The sequence below is a fragment of the Cololabis saira genome, chromosome 2 (assembly GCF_033807715.1).
Source record: "Cololabis saira isolate AMF1-May2022 chromosome 2, fColSai1.1, whole genome shotgun sequence".
Lineage (NCBI taxonomy): Eukaryota > Metazoa > Chordata > Actinopteri > Beloniformes > Belonidae > Cololabis > Cololabis saira.
Genome location: NC_084588.1, coordinates 39199554 through 39217702, shown reverse-complemented (window position 1 = coordinate 39217702; position 18149 = coordinate 39199554). Strand labels below are relative to the sequence as shown.

At 41.5% G+C, this 18149-nt stretch overlaps 1 protein-coding gene across 1 annotated transcript in view; it reads right to left on the bottom strand.

Annotated features, from left to right (window-relative positions):
* ush2a (Usher syndrome 2A (autosomal recessive, mild)) overlaps positions 1–18149 on the bottom strand; it is a 275510-nt gene that overhangs the window by 81627 nt on the left and 175734 nt on the right. The window contains exons 58-62 of the mRNA XM_061745247.1: positions 16210–16412; positions 16010–16122; positions 13834–14062; positions 12855–13023; positions 12513–12734 (exon numbers count right to left, since the gene is read on the bottom strand). Coding sequence (XP_061601231.1) covers positions 12513–12734; positions 12855–13023; positions 13834–14062; positions 16010–16122; positions 16210–16412 — 936 coding nt within the window. The remainder of the gene's footprint in view (positions 1–12512; positions 12735–12854; positions 13024–13833; positions 14063–16009; positions 16123–16209; positions 16413–18149) is intronic.

The window sequence follows — 18149 nt, the reverse complement described above, 5'->3', positions numbered from 1 at the left end:
TTGCCGTTCCTCGACTGACTGATAGCGGCTGGCTCCAAAACCTCCATGTTATAATATCCAACATTAAAGTAGAAAATATACATATTTACAGCCTGGTTCAAAAAACTATTTTGGTCTCAATCATTTGATTTCACATCCATGACAACTCTGAAGGGGGTGATTTTTGTTTGTACAATGCCCAGAGAGTTATATCAATCAATACATTTATTTCTAATATGACTGATTGACAGTAGGCTCAGCCAATGGAGCTGTTATCACTTCTGCATTCGTAATCGTCATGCTACCGCGCTTAGCAAGGCAACCAGCCGTTTGTATTGACCCAGAGTCGGCCAACCATGACGGTCATGTTTGATTTTGCTGTCGAGTCAACATATTAAACGGTATATCCCGCTGTAAACATCTGACAGCACCTCTGCAGATATTTAGGTGGGATTCAGCTTAAGGAGCTGGGAGAAAAGCTTACTTCGATTGACATGTGGTGGGCGTGTTCCCGTCGGCTTGCTGAGCAACACGAGTGCGCCCGCACAAAGACAAACGAAAAACAAGCTTCAAAGCCAGTCTTCAGAAACCAATGGGTCACGTGACCTAATGCTTCGTCCATTGTTTTATACAGTCTACGGTTAACACACATGTGAACTGCTAAAGATTTTACCAACAAAGAGGTGGTGACACTTGCTGATCAATGAATAAGCACATTTAAAAAGCAGTACATGGCTGGTTGAGCACAACCTGGATATAACCTGGTTTAAATCATTGGTCAAACACTCAGAAACTGATTGAAAAATACATACAAACAGAAATGAATGTTTTTTGTTTTTTTTTTCAAATTTTGAAACTTGCTTATAGTTAAAAGTATGATTAGGTTCTTCCAATGAGTTCATAATCAGGTCATAATGAAATAAAATAAAAGCCTCGTATCATAGGTCCCCCCCCCCTCTCAATCGAAGCCTTAATGCTGTGTTCTGACTTTTTCACGTTAGGGGCCCTGTTACTGTTTTGGTAACAACAAAGTCCAATGTTGGGCCACCATCATGTGATCATGTGAACTCTGAACTCTTATGAAAGTTTGTGATTAGGTGAAAGACAACTTTAAACTGTAAAGACTACAAAGCCCAGCGGGCTTAGAGGTGTGAACAGGAGGTGGTGCCTGAAGCGGCGCATGTCCAATCACTGGCCAGGCGCTGATGATGTCACCGCACCTCGGTGGTCGAAAACTCTGCTCTTCCCCTCCCTCGGTCTCTCTTCCCTCGCCCCACCGTCGGATACACACCTATCCCGCTCCCAACGTGTTTGGGGACCACGTCTCTCCTTTTCTCCAGAGCTGGCGGGGGGAGGTCCTGGAACCACTGGGAGTGCGGCGTGCTCTGACTTCCCTTTCTCTTTAACCTTTCTGCACTCTGAGTTTCTCTTGCAAGGAGGACCTCATCCTCCGGTCAGCGTGCCCATATCAGCCCGAGAAGCATCCCGCCATCTGAGTCCGTGACGCCCACGCGCTCATCAGCCAAGACGGGAGCCCGCACGTCCGACAAGTGGACCGGACCCGCGCGCATCAGACGACGTGGCCAGGCTCCGTTGACCAAAGGGGGATGCCCGGCTGCTGCACGCTGCACCATCGCCCTTTTCATTTCAGAGACGGAAGGAGAAGGGAGCCGGGAGACCGCTTGGACTGAAAGCTCGCTACTGAAAAAGTGTTGTTGGGCAATTAGTCAGTTAATTTAGAGCGGTTTAAAGTTAAATTGTGTTTAATGTAACTTTGTATGCATATTACTGTGTAACGCACCGATGGTTGCGGCGCCGGTGAAGTGATTCCTCACCGGCGCGATCTACCGGCAGTGCTGTTTGTTTGTTTATTTTTGAGGCGACCGTTCTTTGTTAAACCCGCGTGGCGCCGTTTCGCCAGTTATTGGTGGGTTAAACACCGTGTCCTCCATTTCTCTTTTGTTTCACGTGATGCTGTTTTGAGAAACACGCGGATGATCGGAAGATTTGCATTACATGATTTATTTTTTTTTCTCCTTTATGTAGTTAATGTTTTCTTCTTTTTCTTCTTTATGTAGTTAATGATTTGTGTTCTTCTATGTAGTGAGCCATCAGAATTTATCTAAATTCTGCTTGACACTCGTGTAAATAAATTCTGATTGATTTCAATGAGAGAAGTTGTTTGTGTTCGTTTTGCACGTATTTTGTTACAAATGCTGGTTTGCCGGAGTTAGTGCTGAACTCGTAGCTGCCTTCAATATTATTCTGTAGAATAATCCATACTTTGAGACTGACTTCTGCTGTTAAGTTATCATTTTCCTGATGAGATCAGGTGGTGTCCCGTTTTGATTAAATCATATTGATAATTCAATTTGATAAATAATGTACTTTATTAATTATTAACAATTGTTGAAGGACAATTATTAATAACTCTCTTGATAACTGAAAGCGCCCCCTTGTGGCACAACACCAATCTTTTATCCAACAGTGGACAACACGATGTTGACGTACTGACTATGTTCTGCGATAGTTCCACTGTAGCACAATGCTCTTCTGCTAACCTCACAAATGACCAGGGCATCCACCTTGAAAGGGGAAAAACAGACCTACAGGGTGACACGATATCTCGTTGCCATCATATGCAAATGAGCAACAGAAAACCAAATGTCACCCTCCTGATATCTTCCGTGTGGGTGCCCCATGCAGCGCCCTGCGAGATGCCGCCCTAGGTGGCCGCCATTTTGCCCATTCCTAAATCCACCACTGCAAGCAGGCTTTGTCTTGCATTGGATTAAGGCTATAATATACTGCAGTACTGAGTCAGCAGCTCCCTGCTGTGACACTGAACCAGAAATACAAATGAGCATGGAATGACTTGACTAATACATGTAATGTCAGGATGAGAAAATAACAAGTCAACTTGTATCATAGTGTTTTGAATTAAAGGCTTTTAAAAAGAGAAAGGCTTATTTTGTGATTAGTTGTACTGGAAGAATAATCTACATTTTATTATTTATTTGGCTAATTTATTCCAACAGTGGATGACATGCTGATCTGTGGCACTATCTACCCCCAGCTGTGGTGCCCATTTTATTTGACAGCAGACATTAAACACTAAGTCACTGCTTTGTATCGCGGCCTTAGCCCTTTAATGAGGCTGCAGCTAGTTATGGAGTGATAAATAACTCATTGTTCCACACTCTAATTAGCATTCACACTTTGAACACATTAAATGCTCTTAATTTAAGCAATCATTTCACTTAAAGGCCAAAAGTGGAGAATGGCACATATTTTCTACTGCACTGTTGCAGTGCATTTTATCCTCAACACATCCATCACATGCACCAAGTGGCAGGTGAACACATGTGTATGTGATTGTTTGACATAAAGGCAGTCTGACGGATAGTAACTCACTTAGCAGCAGCAGCTGTTACAGAGCGACGCATTGGTAGCCAATTTCCTGCGAGCCTTACTTTCCCTTTAACGGTGTACAAATAAACAGCTAAACGCTTCTCTCACCATGTCCACCGCTACGTCATAAACTGGGCTTTCCGCAACTCAGTTTTCACTCTCCTCCCATTATTCTCCAATAGGATGATGGATTTCGTCCTCTACCGCGCCTCAGTTCAAATACCGCTCTAAATGGGAATAACTGACCTGAAGTCGAGAAATGATCTCTTACTTTCCCAAACCTCAGTTACCACTTTCTAAGATCATATTCTTCTTTTTTTGTTAGTTTAGTTTACATGCTTGTTTGTCTATACATTTGTTCAATTTCTGTTTTGCTTCATCAATTAACAACAATTTTCTCACTTATACTGCATTGTTTTTCCTCTCCCCTTAATCCGTGGGTGCACTTGTGTAAGATAGCTACACTAGAGCACACAAATGTAATACAAGTCCTCCAGTCGATTATCAGCTCCTGGATTTCTTTTCACCTTATATTTATTCGTTCTCAACCTCTTTCCTCCTGCTCATCTTGATGTCTTCTAGCTGTTTTCATCGCCCTGTTATCTTCTTGTGGGTACTCCCCCTGGCACCCTGCCTCCGTACACCTCATGGGTCTATAGTGTTTGTTTACCGTTTTGCAGCTAAACTTTGCTACTATATTATCATGCATTCAGCAGAAACCCAATCCCAGTATTTGTGAGCGTTATCTGACACACCTCTACATTTGTGTTAACATTTTGTAACACACCTTTATTTTCTGTTCTTCTCCATAAGCTGTGCGTGTTTTGCATGGGTGTATATGTGTTGACAACATTTTATTACACACCTTTTGTTTTCTCTCTTGCATCACAGAAAGCTTCCGCCCTAATCTTCAGATTTACGCAGGATTTGCATACATTCGTTAATAGCGTCGGGAGCACAGCATAAACACGAGGTGCTTAGACAACGTGAATTATTATTAGGGTTTCAGTCATTCCACTTAATGATAAGTCAATATTTAGCCCTGCCAATGAAATACAGATAAAAATGTGTGTTGTGGATTAGGGTTATCCGTGCTCTCTAGGAGACCAAAACCCCTTCGCAACTTTAAACAAACCAAACACTTTTAAATACCTGAATATATTACAAGGGACATGGAACAAAGTGCACAGCATGTGCACGCAAACGTACTTTTGCATACATGCATATCAGCACACTCTCACACTGAAGCAGGCTCCATCCGTCCTTAGTAGTAAGGTACTAGAAGGCACAGATATTCGTGAGCTGGTTATCAGAAAAAGCACCAGAAGGCACTAAAGAAAAATAAAAGTTTAAATAAATGTTATTATCCTTAAACGGCCCTCACCTGTGGGACAAACTACCAGAATGCACGAGGGCTGCTGAAACTCTCAGCTGCTTTAAATCAACGTTCAATACCTTCTTTATTTTTCAGCTGCACTGCACCTTTCTCCCACAATGCTCTGTAACTTTTATTTTCCTTGATTTCATTTGTTTTATTAATTTTTTAACTTGTCTGCCTTTTTTTTAATCTTCTTTTAAACATTTTTACTTTTTAATGTTTTTATGTAAAGCATTTTCGCATTGTCTTGTACATGAAGTGTGCTACACAAATAAACTTGTCCTGCTTTAAATACATCCACTTCTGTGTGTGTGTGTGTGCCTGTGGCTACACATCTACTGGAAGAAGTGTGTGTGTGTGTGTGTGTGTATGTGTGTGTGTGTGTGTGTGTGTGTGTGTGTGTGTGTGTGTCTGTGTGTGTGTGTGTGTGTGTGTCTGTGTGTCTGTGTGTGTGTGTGTACATGCATGCATTTTTGTGCTCCTCAAGAGGCCAGACTGTATGTCATGTCGAGAGATGAAATCACAGTGGATTGACTTTCTCACACAGTGCATAGTGTTCCCCTGTGGACACACACATGTGCTTGTTGGAGCTGAAAGTACACATATAATCAAAGACACACAACTCCTCTTTTCCCAGCAGACTGCTTGTCCTTCGTCTTTTTGACGTCTTTTTTTTTATCACTGAAACATTAACAGCTGGGCATGTGTGCAACATCATTGTGTGCATTATTGTGCATCTTTGCATGCAAGGCTCTTGAGTGCCTTAGTGTGTGTGTGTGTGTGTGTGTGTGTGTGTGTGTGTGTGTGTGTGTGTGTGTGTGTGTGTGTGTGTGTGTGTGTGTGTGTGTGTGTGTGTGTGTGTATTTATTTGTTGAGCTTAAGTAAATGGATTGGTAGCAGTTATTTTTTCACCACCCAACAGGGATTCACTAAAGATGGAGACACAAGAAGCAGCTGTTCGTGTGTTTGCAGAGTTTGGGAGAAAGAGGGAAAAGACATGGGACAGAGCGACTGAACTGAAGAAAGACAATTTAACAAGTACAACATAAGAGGGGAATAACTGAGATTAGTCTATAATAAAGAGCAAAAATTATACCATGGCATATGTTCCACATTCAACAATTCAAAACATATTTTGTTTTTATTTTTTCACAATACGCATGTACAGCACGTGCTCAGTAGCAGAGATTAGTGTTCGTTTAAAGTAGAGCAGGTGCCCCATCTATGTAGGCGACAGTCCTCAAGCAGTTCCCCTGCCCAGGCATCACTATAATCTGGTAAATGGTGATTTAGAGGTGTGTGCTTGTGCACCTGGATTCAGAACATAAGCAGGCCACTATTTCTCTGTGTCGGGCTAAGAGGACACAGATTGGGGTTCATCACAAATGGAAATAAATCCCTGCTTTTCACGGGCTGATGGGATAATATGTGTCAAAATAAATAGTTTCTGAGATCAAATTCAAATTTGAGAAAAAAAAAACAAGAAGAGAAGCAACATTTGAGGAGAAGAGACATTCGGTCTCTCAGGTTTTACATCAGAATTGAAAAGGTATTACCACAAAATCACTTCTCTACATAGATTTCAACATTTTAGTTTACTTATATGTTTTCTACAGGGAAAAATACTAGGCTGTGTTTCATTATGAAATTCTTAAGTTCACATGCATTAAACACCCTACAAATCCCACATTCAGATGTTTGATTATTTCTAATAGCAGTAATATTATTGGAAATTAAGCAAGTTGCACCTTTTTTCATATATCCCTATCAGGCTTTTAGCTCAACCCGAACCATGGGTGTGTAGGTATGCCAGCTGAAATGGAAAATGTTGTTATTGATTGTACACAACATTTAAGCAAAGGTGTCAACTGTAAGACTGTATATGATTGAGGAACTTACACATTATAATGACACCCTGTAGCTCTCATTTCCTTAGTAATTACATGAGTTAATTCTGATGTTGTGTCTTTCAATGTTAACTTTTAATTGGTCCAAAACATATAACTGCAATTCAAGAAAAACACAAAGGCCAATATGTACACACATACCCATACTAACACACACACGCCACAGCAGACTGTTCTCATCTCTGTGGTCCTGACAGCCTCTGGTTTTGTTCTTGCCAGTCATTAAAGTAAACCTAATAGAAAAGCCATCATCATAAATACATTAACAGAGAGAGAAATGTCTTCCTGTGTTCAGAGAGCACTCAATCTTCTAAAGCAGCCAAACGCTGCTGTTTGGACTGCACTACTGTTGGCCATTTGCTACCCAGCATTGATGAGAAGCTTTTGGCAATCATAAACGTACACACAAAAAGAGGAAAATACACACCCCCTGAAACTGATGTGAATATTCTAGCAGAAACAATCAAAGGACATACAAAGAAAGTTAATCTATATGAAGATCCACGCTGGACCACAGAAATATTCTCGGGCACATATGCGCTCACTTACACCCACAAACACATCCGCTCTTACTACTCCAGCAGGCTTGGACTGAGCTAGCTTAACTACTGGGATAATTTCCCTCCAGCAAATGGTCACTGTGCCCTTGAAAAACATATTTGATTATTACTTTTTCTCCCCCTCCTCTTTTTTTCTTTTAGCATCATCACAGCCATTTTCATCACGCGCTCTGATGATGGCACGGCAAGGCGCGTTAAGATAACACCCCGGCACCGCCAGGCTTTTAACACTTAAACGGTGAAAAGGGATATTCAGATTTGTCCTTGAACGTTTGGATGGGGCCTGCTTGGCTGGGACAGAGGGAGGGAGTAGGAGAAGGAGTTAAAGAAATGCACACATTTTTAAGATTTACTCACTTTCAGAAAAAGTGAGGAGGGGAGAGCTTTTGTGGTAGCACTCACAGCTAGAGATTACGGTGGTGGCGGGGTTGAAGGGCACATGAAAGGGTTAAAAAAGTGAGACACTATAAAGAAAAAGTGTAAAGGGGAAATTATTAGCGGGGCGAGTACTGAGGCAAGGGCGAGACAAGAAGCAAAAGGAGGCCAAAGAAGTCACCCATAGATTTAAAAAAAAACATCTAATCTCATCTAAGTCTTAACTGAGCATCTTAACTACAAACAAAACACTAAAGAAAAGAAGAGCAAAAGACAAGATTTAAAATTGGCTGTGAAGTTTCAGAATAAGATGGGGGTATGGAAGAAAACTCTAGTTAAAAAAGAAGCAGTATTTAATCTACTTTCAAGTGAAATGAAAGCTGTTTAAACAAACAGGCAGATTTGGAAGGAAAGGATTTAGCAAAGACAGTTGTGCTACTGTGTAACAACTGGGGATGGCGAGGAGAGGATTAAAGCTCGTCTCAATAATACACCAGAAATTAAAAGCTGGACAGTGCAAAAGTTATGCCAGCTTTATGTGAAAGCATATACGTGTTAATTAACCACAGTAACTTGTTCATAGGAAGTGACTTTGCTTCCATCATGCAGAACCAACACCAGCACCTGCAGTCCTCATATTTTCATCTTTTCAGCTAAAGCAGTGGTAGACCTATTTTATTTTTATTTTTTTCAAGTAAGGGGCCACATTTCTCACAGAGCGGCCAAATATGTGTCGTGAATCCTTGCACACAACCCAAGTTGGATCACAGTGACCTCCAATGACTCTGGTAGGCGCCTGTCTGGCAGCCTCTCTTGGCCTCTGTCCTCCCTGTGTGTGTTTCTCTTAAGCCATGGGTTGTTTAGGTCTGATCTAGAGCCACTATGACCCAGAGCTGATGTACATTTACAACGGCCACTTAAAACTTTACTTATTTCTTGGGTGGCTGGGGTGAAAAACCTAAGAATGGGAGCCAGGGCTGAAACAATAAGAAAGAAAATAAATTGAGTTGATGAGGGGGAAAAAACAGGGCATTTCTTGGCTTCATACTATCTGCATATTAATAAAAACCAGTAAATTTATGAATTAATGCTATGCTATGTATTTTAAAATGCACATTTTCCATAGTGTCCCAGCCTTTTTTGAACTGCGGTTGTACATTTATTAATGTTTTTTAAGTTGGCGCATCATTTTTCTTTTGAAGAAAAAGCAGATGATACATTTTGGATGCCGTTTAAATTTTACAACAGTAATATGACATATCAAAAAAAGATGATAATAAACTTGTAAAATTATTCTGAACACCACCGACAGAGGTCACCTCTATAAGTAAACACATTAAGAGAAAGTTGTAACTTTATCCATTTCATTCAAAAAGTTTTTACGAGTATATTTATATGGAGCAATGTTTAGTGTCAAAGCAGGAGTCCAAGCTTTAAGGGTCTAGAAGAGAAACTGATGTACAAAATCAATGTGGTGTCAGAAATGACTCAGTAAGTGGTTGATGCAGCTTCGTCGTGTTTGTATATTATGCAGATTAGATCAAAACATACATTAAAATTTTAGCAGTGAAACGTATTACTGCTGTAGCTATCAGTACTAAACATACAATCACTTCACTCCATTTAAAGAGTAAATTAATATGGGAACATTACACAGCTGAATAAATTAAAACACTCACTCATGTTCAGAGGAATGTGTTTGGACATCTTTGAGGATAGTCCATCCATCTGTCCATTACTTCTACTTCTTATTCAGGGTCACATGCTGTTTTCTGGACTACACCCTGGACAGCCTGCCAGTCCATTACAGGGCCACACATCATATGATAATGTAACTCTACTTTTTTATTTTTTATTTATTATTTTAACCACAGCTACAAGTTGTCTTGAAGCTTCCAAACTAGCTTGAAGTGAGTTATTGTGGAATAGCACTGCGTCAGTCCAGACCCCCTTCGGATGTTTATACTGTGATGAAAGTGTTTGCATGTTCTCCCCGTGTTCCCTTGGGTAGCTAATGCGAGCTACCCTCACAAAAACATGCATACAGTCCTGGGCTATACATGCCCCCTCTGGCCAACCGGGGCGCCAGATGGGGTGAGGAGGATCCGGCCGGAATAACGTGATCCTTCCACGCGCTACATCCGGCCGGAGAAACCCCACCTTGTCTGGTGAAAAGAAGCAGCCTGCTCACTCCTCAGGTAAGAAGGAGACCTGAGCTCAGTGTAGGGCCCTCCTGGGGTTGGTAGAGGATGGCAATGCCCAGAACTGTTACTTAGGTAGGAGCACTGGGTGATAAAATGGGGGAAAAAACCGGGATAAAAATATATATAAAAAAAATAACCTACTGGGTGAGATTTGACGCTGACAAAATCATCTCAGAACAGTTCATCAAAAAAACTTTCCGATGGAGAAGTGTTAGAACTTCAACTCAAATAAATACTGTACCTGTGTGAGGCATTGACCAAAGGTTTAGCTTTTATTGATGACATTCGAGAATTTAAAATAATTCTGTTTCACCTGACCGACCCAAACAAGCAAACAACAGTCCACTTGTATGTATGATGTATATGTTTTGATGAGTGAGCACTTAGATTTAATCCTGTTTGCTTACTGCTTACATATCCATGTTACCGTTTCGGTTGTGTGTGTTTACGTATGATCGTTGCTCCGTTTGTGTGTTTATGTGCATGCACACATGTGCATGCAAGCCGGTATGTGTATCTGCTGCCAGACAGCTGTCTCCTGGCATTGCTGTTCCCCTGCAGTGTTTGTGTATGGTTGTTGACAGTGTGGATGGTAATGTGTGATAGATCGCACTTCAGGGACACCATAATCACATCAGCCTAACCTAGTCTATCAGCTGGACACAATGGGATACCCTTCACTCCTCCTTTAATCTGCTCCATCTAGCTCTTCACCACTCTTCTGTTGTTTCCTGCTTACACTCCTGCTCACTTTAACCCTCTTTCTCCATGCTATTTATCTGATTTATATCATGTTGTTTCTTTTCTTCTTACTTTAATTCTACATCTTGTTTTTATATTCCTTTCTTTATCATTTCTATTTCATTTTGCATTCCATCTAAAATACCAATAATACATCTATCCATTTGCCTAGTTTTCTCTTATTTTGTAACACAGTCTTGACTCTGATTTTGTTTATTTTTCCTTTTCTTTTAAACATATATTTCCCACTACATGCAGAAAAGTAGACCTCCTTAGACACTTTGAGAAGGAACAATGAGAATGAGCAGGGCCGTGGATAAGTACTGTATTTTTTAATAAGTGTCGGTGCTTGGATGCTGTGCGTGGGACTGTCTTGAAGCTGACATGTGGGGTTGAGGTTGCATTGCTGGCCCCTGGGCCCCCCAACAGTGCAATGCATCCGGCAAATGGCCCTTAGCCTTGAAACCGCTGCTCGCTCTGCGATTCATCATACCATATGTTCTCAATGGGGAAGATAACACTAATGACTGATGAGTGAATGGGAAGGGGGTGCATGAAGGGGGGGAAGGGGAAGATGGAAAAAATATCATGGAAGATGAAAGTAAGATCAAGAGGCCAAGCAATGAACCAGAGGAGGTGAGGGAAACAAGAAGAGGAAAAGGAGGTGACAAAAAAGGATGACACAGGCAAAAAAGTAAACGGGAAATGTATAAAAGAGAAAGACAAAGAGGTGGAGGACATGGGGAGCACATGCGCTCGTTGGGAGTCTCCTCAAATGAAGGATTACGATACGGGCTGCTCAGTTTAAGGATAGAAAAGAGGATCTAGTTGAGGCAAAGAACAATGACGAGGCAAAATGAGCTTGGGTATGAGGGCGTCAAATTACATAAAACTATGCATACAAATGTTATACAATACTTAACGGAGAAAAAACTGAATAGGTGTTATTGATGGTGCATAAAAGAGGCTAGATGCGTTGGGAAAAGCAAGAATGTTTATCAATAACTGATAAGAAGTTAAAAATGTAATTAAAATAAAATAATTTTGCTGTTGACCAGGCTTTCCAGTCACTTTTCTCACTGCATGCGTGTACTTGTGTGTGTGTGTGTGTGTGTCAGCGTTGTGAGGCTAATGAAGTACTATAGACATGCCCATATGGGGCCATTGTTTATGTGTGATGAATAGAGTCCACATTTCTGTCTCTGGCATTCAACACTAAGCAAACCCTGCCGAGGGCACCCTGTTGACTCTGTGTGTATGTGTGTGTGTACACCTGCAATACATCTATGTGTAAAGTGTGTGTGTGCATGTGTGTGTATTTCTCCTGCTGTGTGCTTGGCAGTGCCCTCAACGGTGCCATCCTGAGTGTGTTTCATCATCATCTGCCATGACAAAGATGTCTAATGACACACACGTACACCGACACCCACACATAGACAGACACGCGCAGTCCCATCTGTGCCATGGTCTCCGGGTGCTTTGGGACACTGCAGGAGACGAGGACAGGGAAACGACCCCACGTTCCTGCGCCATGTGTCTACCTCTCAGCCCTTTTCCTTTTCTCTCCTTTCCTCCACTCCTGTCGTTTTTTCCGTCCTTTTCCTCGCTCTCCCCTCTAGCCAACCCCAAAAACACTTGACATGCCACCAGGGACTTAACTCTGACAAAACCACTTTTAGGCAAGTAATTAACTAGTTCTCGGATCAAAAAGCTTCGTCTTGATTGAACTTGAGATTTAAAGACCTAATTCAATTGAATAATATGTCATGAACATTTTCTTAAGACAAGAGTCATTTTTTACTGAGTTGCCTAAGCAGCCCTAAGTTTTTCTTTCAGTGTCAATAACAAAACTAAATCCAGTTTTGCGCCATTTAATTTTCAATTTCCCTCTTAATGGAAATGCACTACCAGCCCCTCGGCTGGTTTACTGGTCTACCTGTGAGTTTTTCACACTCACCTGGGGTATATTTATGCACTTCCCCCCTCTCAGCGTCACCACAGCACACCAGGGCATCATCTACAATCCGGCCTCCACAGCACTGAACCCCGTAGCCATCATGAAGGCTCCCACTGCAGCAGAGCTGGCCGCCTGTCATGGAGTAAGGAGCCCCCCCACAGCAGCTGTCACCTAGCCCCACCGAGACTCGGCCCTGCGAGTGGTCAGGACAGCAGTATTCATCTACAAAGACAAGGACAGATGAAGGGAAGACTTGAACAATGTAGAGAAGATTGGACTCAAGTCAAGTGGAACAGAATACACCTGATGTTAGTGAAAACAAAACAAAAAAGTAAAACTCACCGTTTTTTACAAGAACATAATATCCTCCACAGCACTGGCGGTCAGGGAGAGATGGGACCAGTTTGCCATTGCAACACACAGGGTTGAAGGAATCATTCAAATGTAGATAACGGCCCTCGCAGCAATGATGATGTGGCTTCCGCGTGTAAAACAGTCCACTGCAGCAGACCTGAGTGCAGCACATGCAAGATAAAGTATCTCAATTAAATCCATACAAACACAATAATAGAAATCTGCATTACATTATTAAACATTCTAACTGTTCACCAAAGATGTGGCCATTTGACCATTTAAGATTATTTCCTGTGGGCTTAAAGACCAAAACACAACTTGCAACATTAAACAGTAAATGTATTATACTGTTCATCTAGGACATTAAAAATGGCAGCTTTGTTAACAACTGAAAAAAAAAAGAAAAGGTGTGCTGCACATGCCTACTTTACACTTGTACACAAGTTAGTATTTTTTTATATATTTTATGTCTTTTTGTGTATGAGCATTTGTCCTAAAAAAAGAGGAAAATATTTTTTTTCTCCTCAACTGTGGGTTTATAATGTCAATGAGACAAGACACTGAACCCCATATTGCAACTGGTAAGTTCATCAGTATGTGATTGTGGAATCAATTTTATGTAAAGTACATAGAATAAAACAACTTAAACAAAATTAGAAGTTGCCATATCAGTGCAGTCCATTTACATGTGTGCATATTTTGTTTGAGGTCAAACATGGTTACTGTTTGTGCCACTAGATGCTTTCAGTGTCTTAGGTTCGGGGGAGAATGACACTGAGGATTATTAGTATTATTAACTTCAGGTGAACAGTCAAAGCAAAGATGCTGAGTAAACTGTTTTTGTAAAGTGAAAGTTTTTTTTCATTGGAAGATAAAAAGAGTGTGTATTTAGATAAAAAAATCTTGTGGTAAAAAAACAGAGGCTCCACGATATATAAAAATAAAATAAAAGGAAAAAAGGAATCACCTGTATATCAGGCTGGAAACAGGATGTCCCACACACACCATGACCCGGAGGACACTGCAGGTAGGAACATCTAAACCTTGAACCATCAGGACTGTCTGACTCCTTCCCCGAGGCTTGCGTTTGCCCTGGTGACCCTTTGTTGCATGATCTGAGGGTCCTTCTTAAAACCTCATAGCCCAGCATGATCCCACTGGGTTTGCCTGGGCGGGACCAATCTAATCTTACCAACCTTACACAGGAAGGGTGGGGAGGAAGATGAGAACAAAGTGAGAATGACAGGTGGGGGTATGCGTCACCTTCACAGCGTTTCACATAATTGAGCTCATGCAGTCACAAACTTTTGAACCACACACATGCATTCATACATGATTAATGCCTGACAAAGTTACAATGTATCTTTATAAAATGAGAATAAGCATAATGTGAATTTCAGAAACTGATTGCAAATAAAATTCTATGCATTAACTAGTTTACAACTATATATCCTTTTTTTTTTTTTATTCCAAAACACACTTCACTGTCCGACTGCTTGATTGAGGGCTTAAAAGAGAGAGGAAACATATTTATGCCATTATTCTTGTGACAAAACTACAAGCCCCAACCATCACCCCACCACCAATGTGCTTGTAAGAGGTGATATTCTGTGTTGCATTTTCACCCAACTGAGAGAACAACACAAGCAGAAAATCACATAGGAGGGTACAGCTGGATAAGTGCTGGTCAGACTGTTGTGAGTCCAGTTGGACTCAGGTGCTGTCACGCCAGTGCTAGAATTTAATATTTTTTTCTTCTTCGCCCAACCAAACAGTCCCTTTATACAAGAAAGCTACGTCTTAAAAGACACCATCACGTGATCATCTTGTCATAAGTGCATGCAGCTTACTCAGTCCTCCTGAGTCCTGCAAAGAGCTGGATCTTCCAACTAATTCTGATGGGCAGAGAAGTTTACTAGATGCAGAAGTGCGCCTTAAAGACCTGACTCTTTAGCTTGCTCTTAAAAGTAGATACAGACCCTGTAGATCGGACAGAGTTTGGTCTTTCCCCCATCGGTGAACAATGGAGGAGAAGAGTCTAGCTACTGATTTCACGCCACGTTGTGGTGGAAGCACCAGGCGTCTTTCACTGGCTGAGTGGAGCTGTCGAGAGGGAGTGTAGCTCTGGATGAAGCAGTGAAGGTTGACAGGAGCCGTTTGAGTCATTGTTTGGTAAGCCAGAAGCAGAGCTTTGAACTTGATGCACGCTGCAACTGGAAGCCAGTGCAGAGAGATTAGCAGCGGAGTGACATGAGTTCTCTTGGGCTGGTTGAAAACCAGACATGCTGCTGCATTTCTGCATTCTGGATAATCTGCAGAGGTTTAGTTGAGCGTGCAGGAAGGCCGTAGGAAGGAACAAGGAATTACAGTAGTCAATGCGTAGCATGACCAGAGCCTGAACCAAGAACCAAGATTATGGAGTACTTTTTCATTTGTTGTTGTTTTCAGGGACAAAGGAGAAATAAAATGCAACATTTTCTTTGTGTTGCAGCCAGTTTTATGGTGAACATATCAGTGTTGGAAGTAAAAATGGACAAATCAAGGTTAATAGAGGGTGAGAAGATGATGCCAAAGACACTGAACTTCCCAAAGAGGGACATGCTGATGGTTTTGCCATGCAACTCTCTGCTGTCAAATCTTTTAGAAGCATAAATAATTTTAAAAAAATGAGAAAATATTTTTAAAAACAAGTATAAGAATAGTTTTAAAGCTGCAAAAACCTTCAAAGAAGGTGCCTTCACATTTCCTATATTCTTTCTAAGAAGATGTCATTGAACTTACTTGAAAAATTACAGCTATATATTGTCCAGGTCCTTTGTTAATTGTTTAATCATTTGCAACCTGATCTATTCAATATATCAGAACTGTTACTTTTGGTGCCCGTACATTTGCATGTTGTCATACAAACCATGACCTAAATGATCTAAACATAAACATAACAGTTGCACATGTTCCTTTTGTCAGGTGTATAGTTCTTTGCAACATCCAGACCAAAAAACAAACATTTTGTATTGATGATACATTATGTGTTCAGGATACCAACCAAACTAACCACCCACAATATCCGTAAATTGTAAAGATGACAGATTTATGCATTACCATTATGAAAAAAGTTATAAGAGTACAGGAAAACTCAACATTACCTTGGACCAATTATTTTAACATGTGGGATCGACAAGTCAGCAGGGAGATCCTCCACAGTTGTTGTTTGCGTAACATTACTCCTGGCACATGCATAAACTGTACACACCTCCACCTGAAGCACACGAACCAACACAAAGGACAAAATGAAAACACACATCTTTCCATATCTTCAATCAGAGACTTGCTGTTGTTTGTATACCTGTATATCGTAGACTGTAAAAGGTAGTAGGTCACGCAGCAGGTATGAGCCGGAGTTGTTCTCTGCACTGCCGTGGAGGCGGCCATCCACGTAAAGGTTATAACCAATAACAGCTCCGTTGGGTCGCAGAGGAGGAACCCAGAGCACACGTACCGTGCTGCTGTTCACGGCGACTATCTCTGGGGCAGACATCCCTTCTGGTTCTGAGACGGACATACAACAGTACAGCATGCCAAAGTTGGTTGAAAGATGAAAAACACAATGAAATAATCTCCTAAAACACACATCTGATAAAACCACTCTTAAAAAAAAACAATAACCAACTATATACTGTAAACAGTTGAAGAGACAACAGTGCTTCAAGCAGGCATTGAATCTGATTGGGCCATGCAGCATTACTCCGCCGTCAATGACTAAAGCTGTGGCTGTGAGGTCGGTGGTGGAAAAAGCTGAAGAAGGGGCCCTTTTGATCATGTTGTTGAGACTCTGGAGGCAACTAACAGGTACTAGTAGGCCATGTGACTACAAGCTTGGCTGGAGCTGAAGGTTGTGGATGGAGTTCAGTGAGGCCATGAAGAGTGAACTTTGATCATTTGAGATTATTAAGATTATGGCAAAGCATCTGGCACCTTAGGTGAAGAAACCGGTGCTTTACCAAAACTTTGGGGGTGGAGCGCTGTTCACCTGGAATTGGAATATCATCGTAAAAAAGGGAAGAAATACTTTCAGGATCTTCTCAATCGCTTCAAAACGTCCTCTACAGCAGAGTCTGTGGATTCCCATTACTGGAGGAAAGGATGCCATGCCACTTGCCAATCTGTGGATTTTGAAATGGCATTCCAGCATGTTTCTTGTGGGGGTTTGTCCGAGAGTGTGGGATCCTGGGTCTGTTGCTATGGGCCATTCAGTCCCCCCACAACTGGCCTAAGAACTTGGCCTAGAACACCATGAGTAAGTCTGTCTCAGGATTTCATATCTGCTATTTTGGGCTGACTTAGTTCTTTTGAAGACCTTGAGCCACATCTCCAGCTCTCACTGGAGGGGTTTTCACCAGTATGAAGTGATGGGGATGAAAATCAACACCTTCAAATGTGAGGTCATGATTCACATTTGGAAAAGTGCTGAATGACTATTCCAGGTTGCTGTGGTGCTGCTTCCAGTGAAGGAATTCAAGTATATCCAAGAAAAATTAAGCACAAGACTGGTGTGGATTGTTGCAGCAGGTGCAGAAATGTGGGGTCTGTACTAATCTGTAGTAGTAAACTGAGCCAAAAGGCAACGGTTTCTGTTTAGTGTTTAATCTATATTCCTACCATGACTGAAAGAATGATTCAAATGAGTTTTATCAACAGGGGGACTGGACTCTCCCTAACAGATAGAGTAAAAATATCCGTCCTATATGCAGATACTGGAGTAGAGTCGCCCTTCTTTCATGCTGAGAGCCAGTTGAGCTGGTTAGGACGTCTGGCTAGGATGTCTCCTGAGCTGAAGCGAGTGGCCAGGAAGAATAAAACGTTATGGCCTCACTTTTGAAGAAGCTGCTCAAATCCAGATAAGTGGAACTTAATGGATGGATGGAAGGATAAATGATTGGAGGGATGGATGGATGGATGGATGGATAAATGGATGGATGGATGGATGGATGGATGAAAAAAATTGAAATACGCTTAAAGAGCTCTACTTTTGTTTCCCCTGTCCTTGGCACATTGTCCCAAAAAGGAAACAAAAATGGTCTCTGAACATGTTTGATCTACATGAGTCTTGCTCTTTTATGCTTTTCAGTCAATATCTGTGCTTTTCATAGGTCTTCATACCCCCTTCTTCGCCCATGGAGCTGTACCTGGTTCAGATTGCAGACTAGGATTTGGGTTGAGACCACCACTCTAGATTAATCCAGCTCAGCCTGAACATCTTCAGATGTCTATCAAAGCATTTGTTTT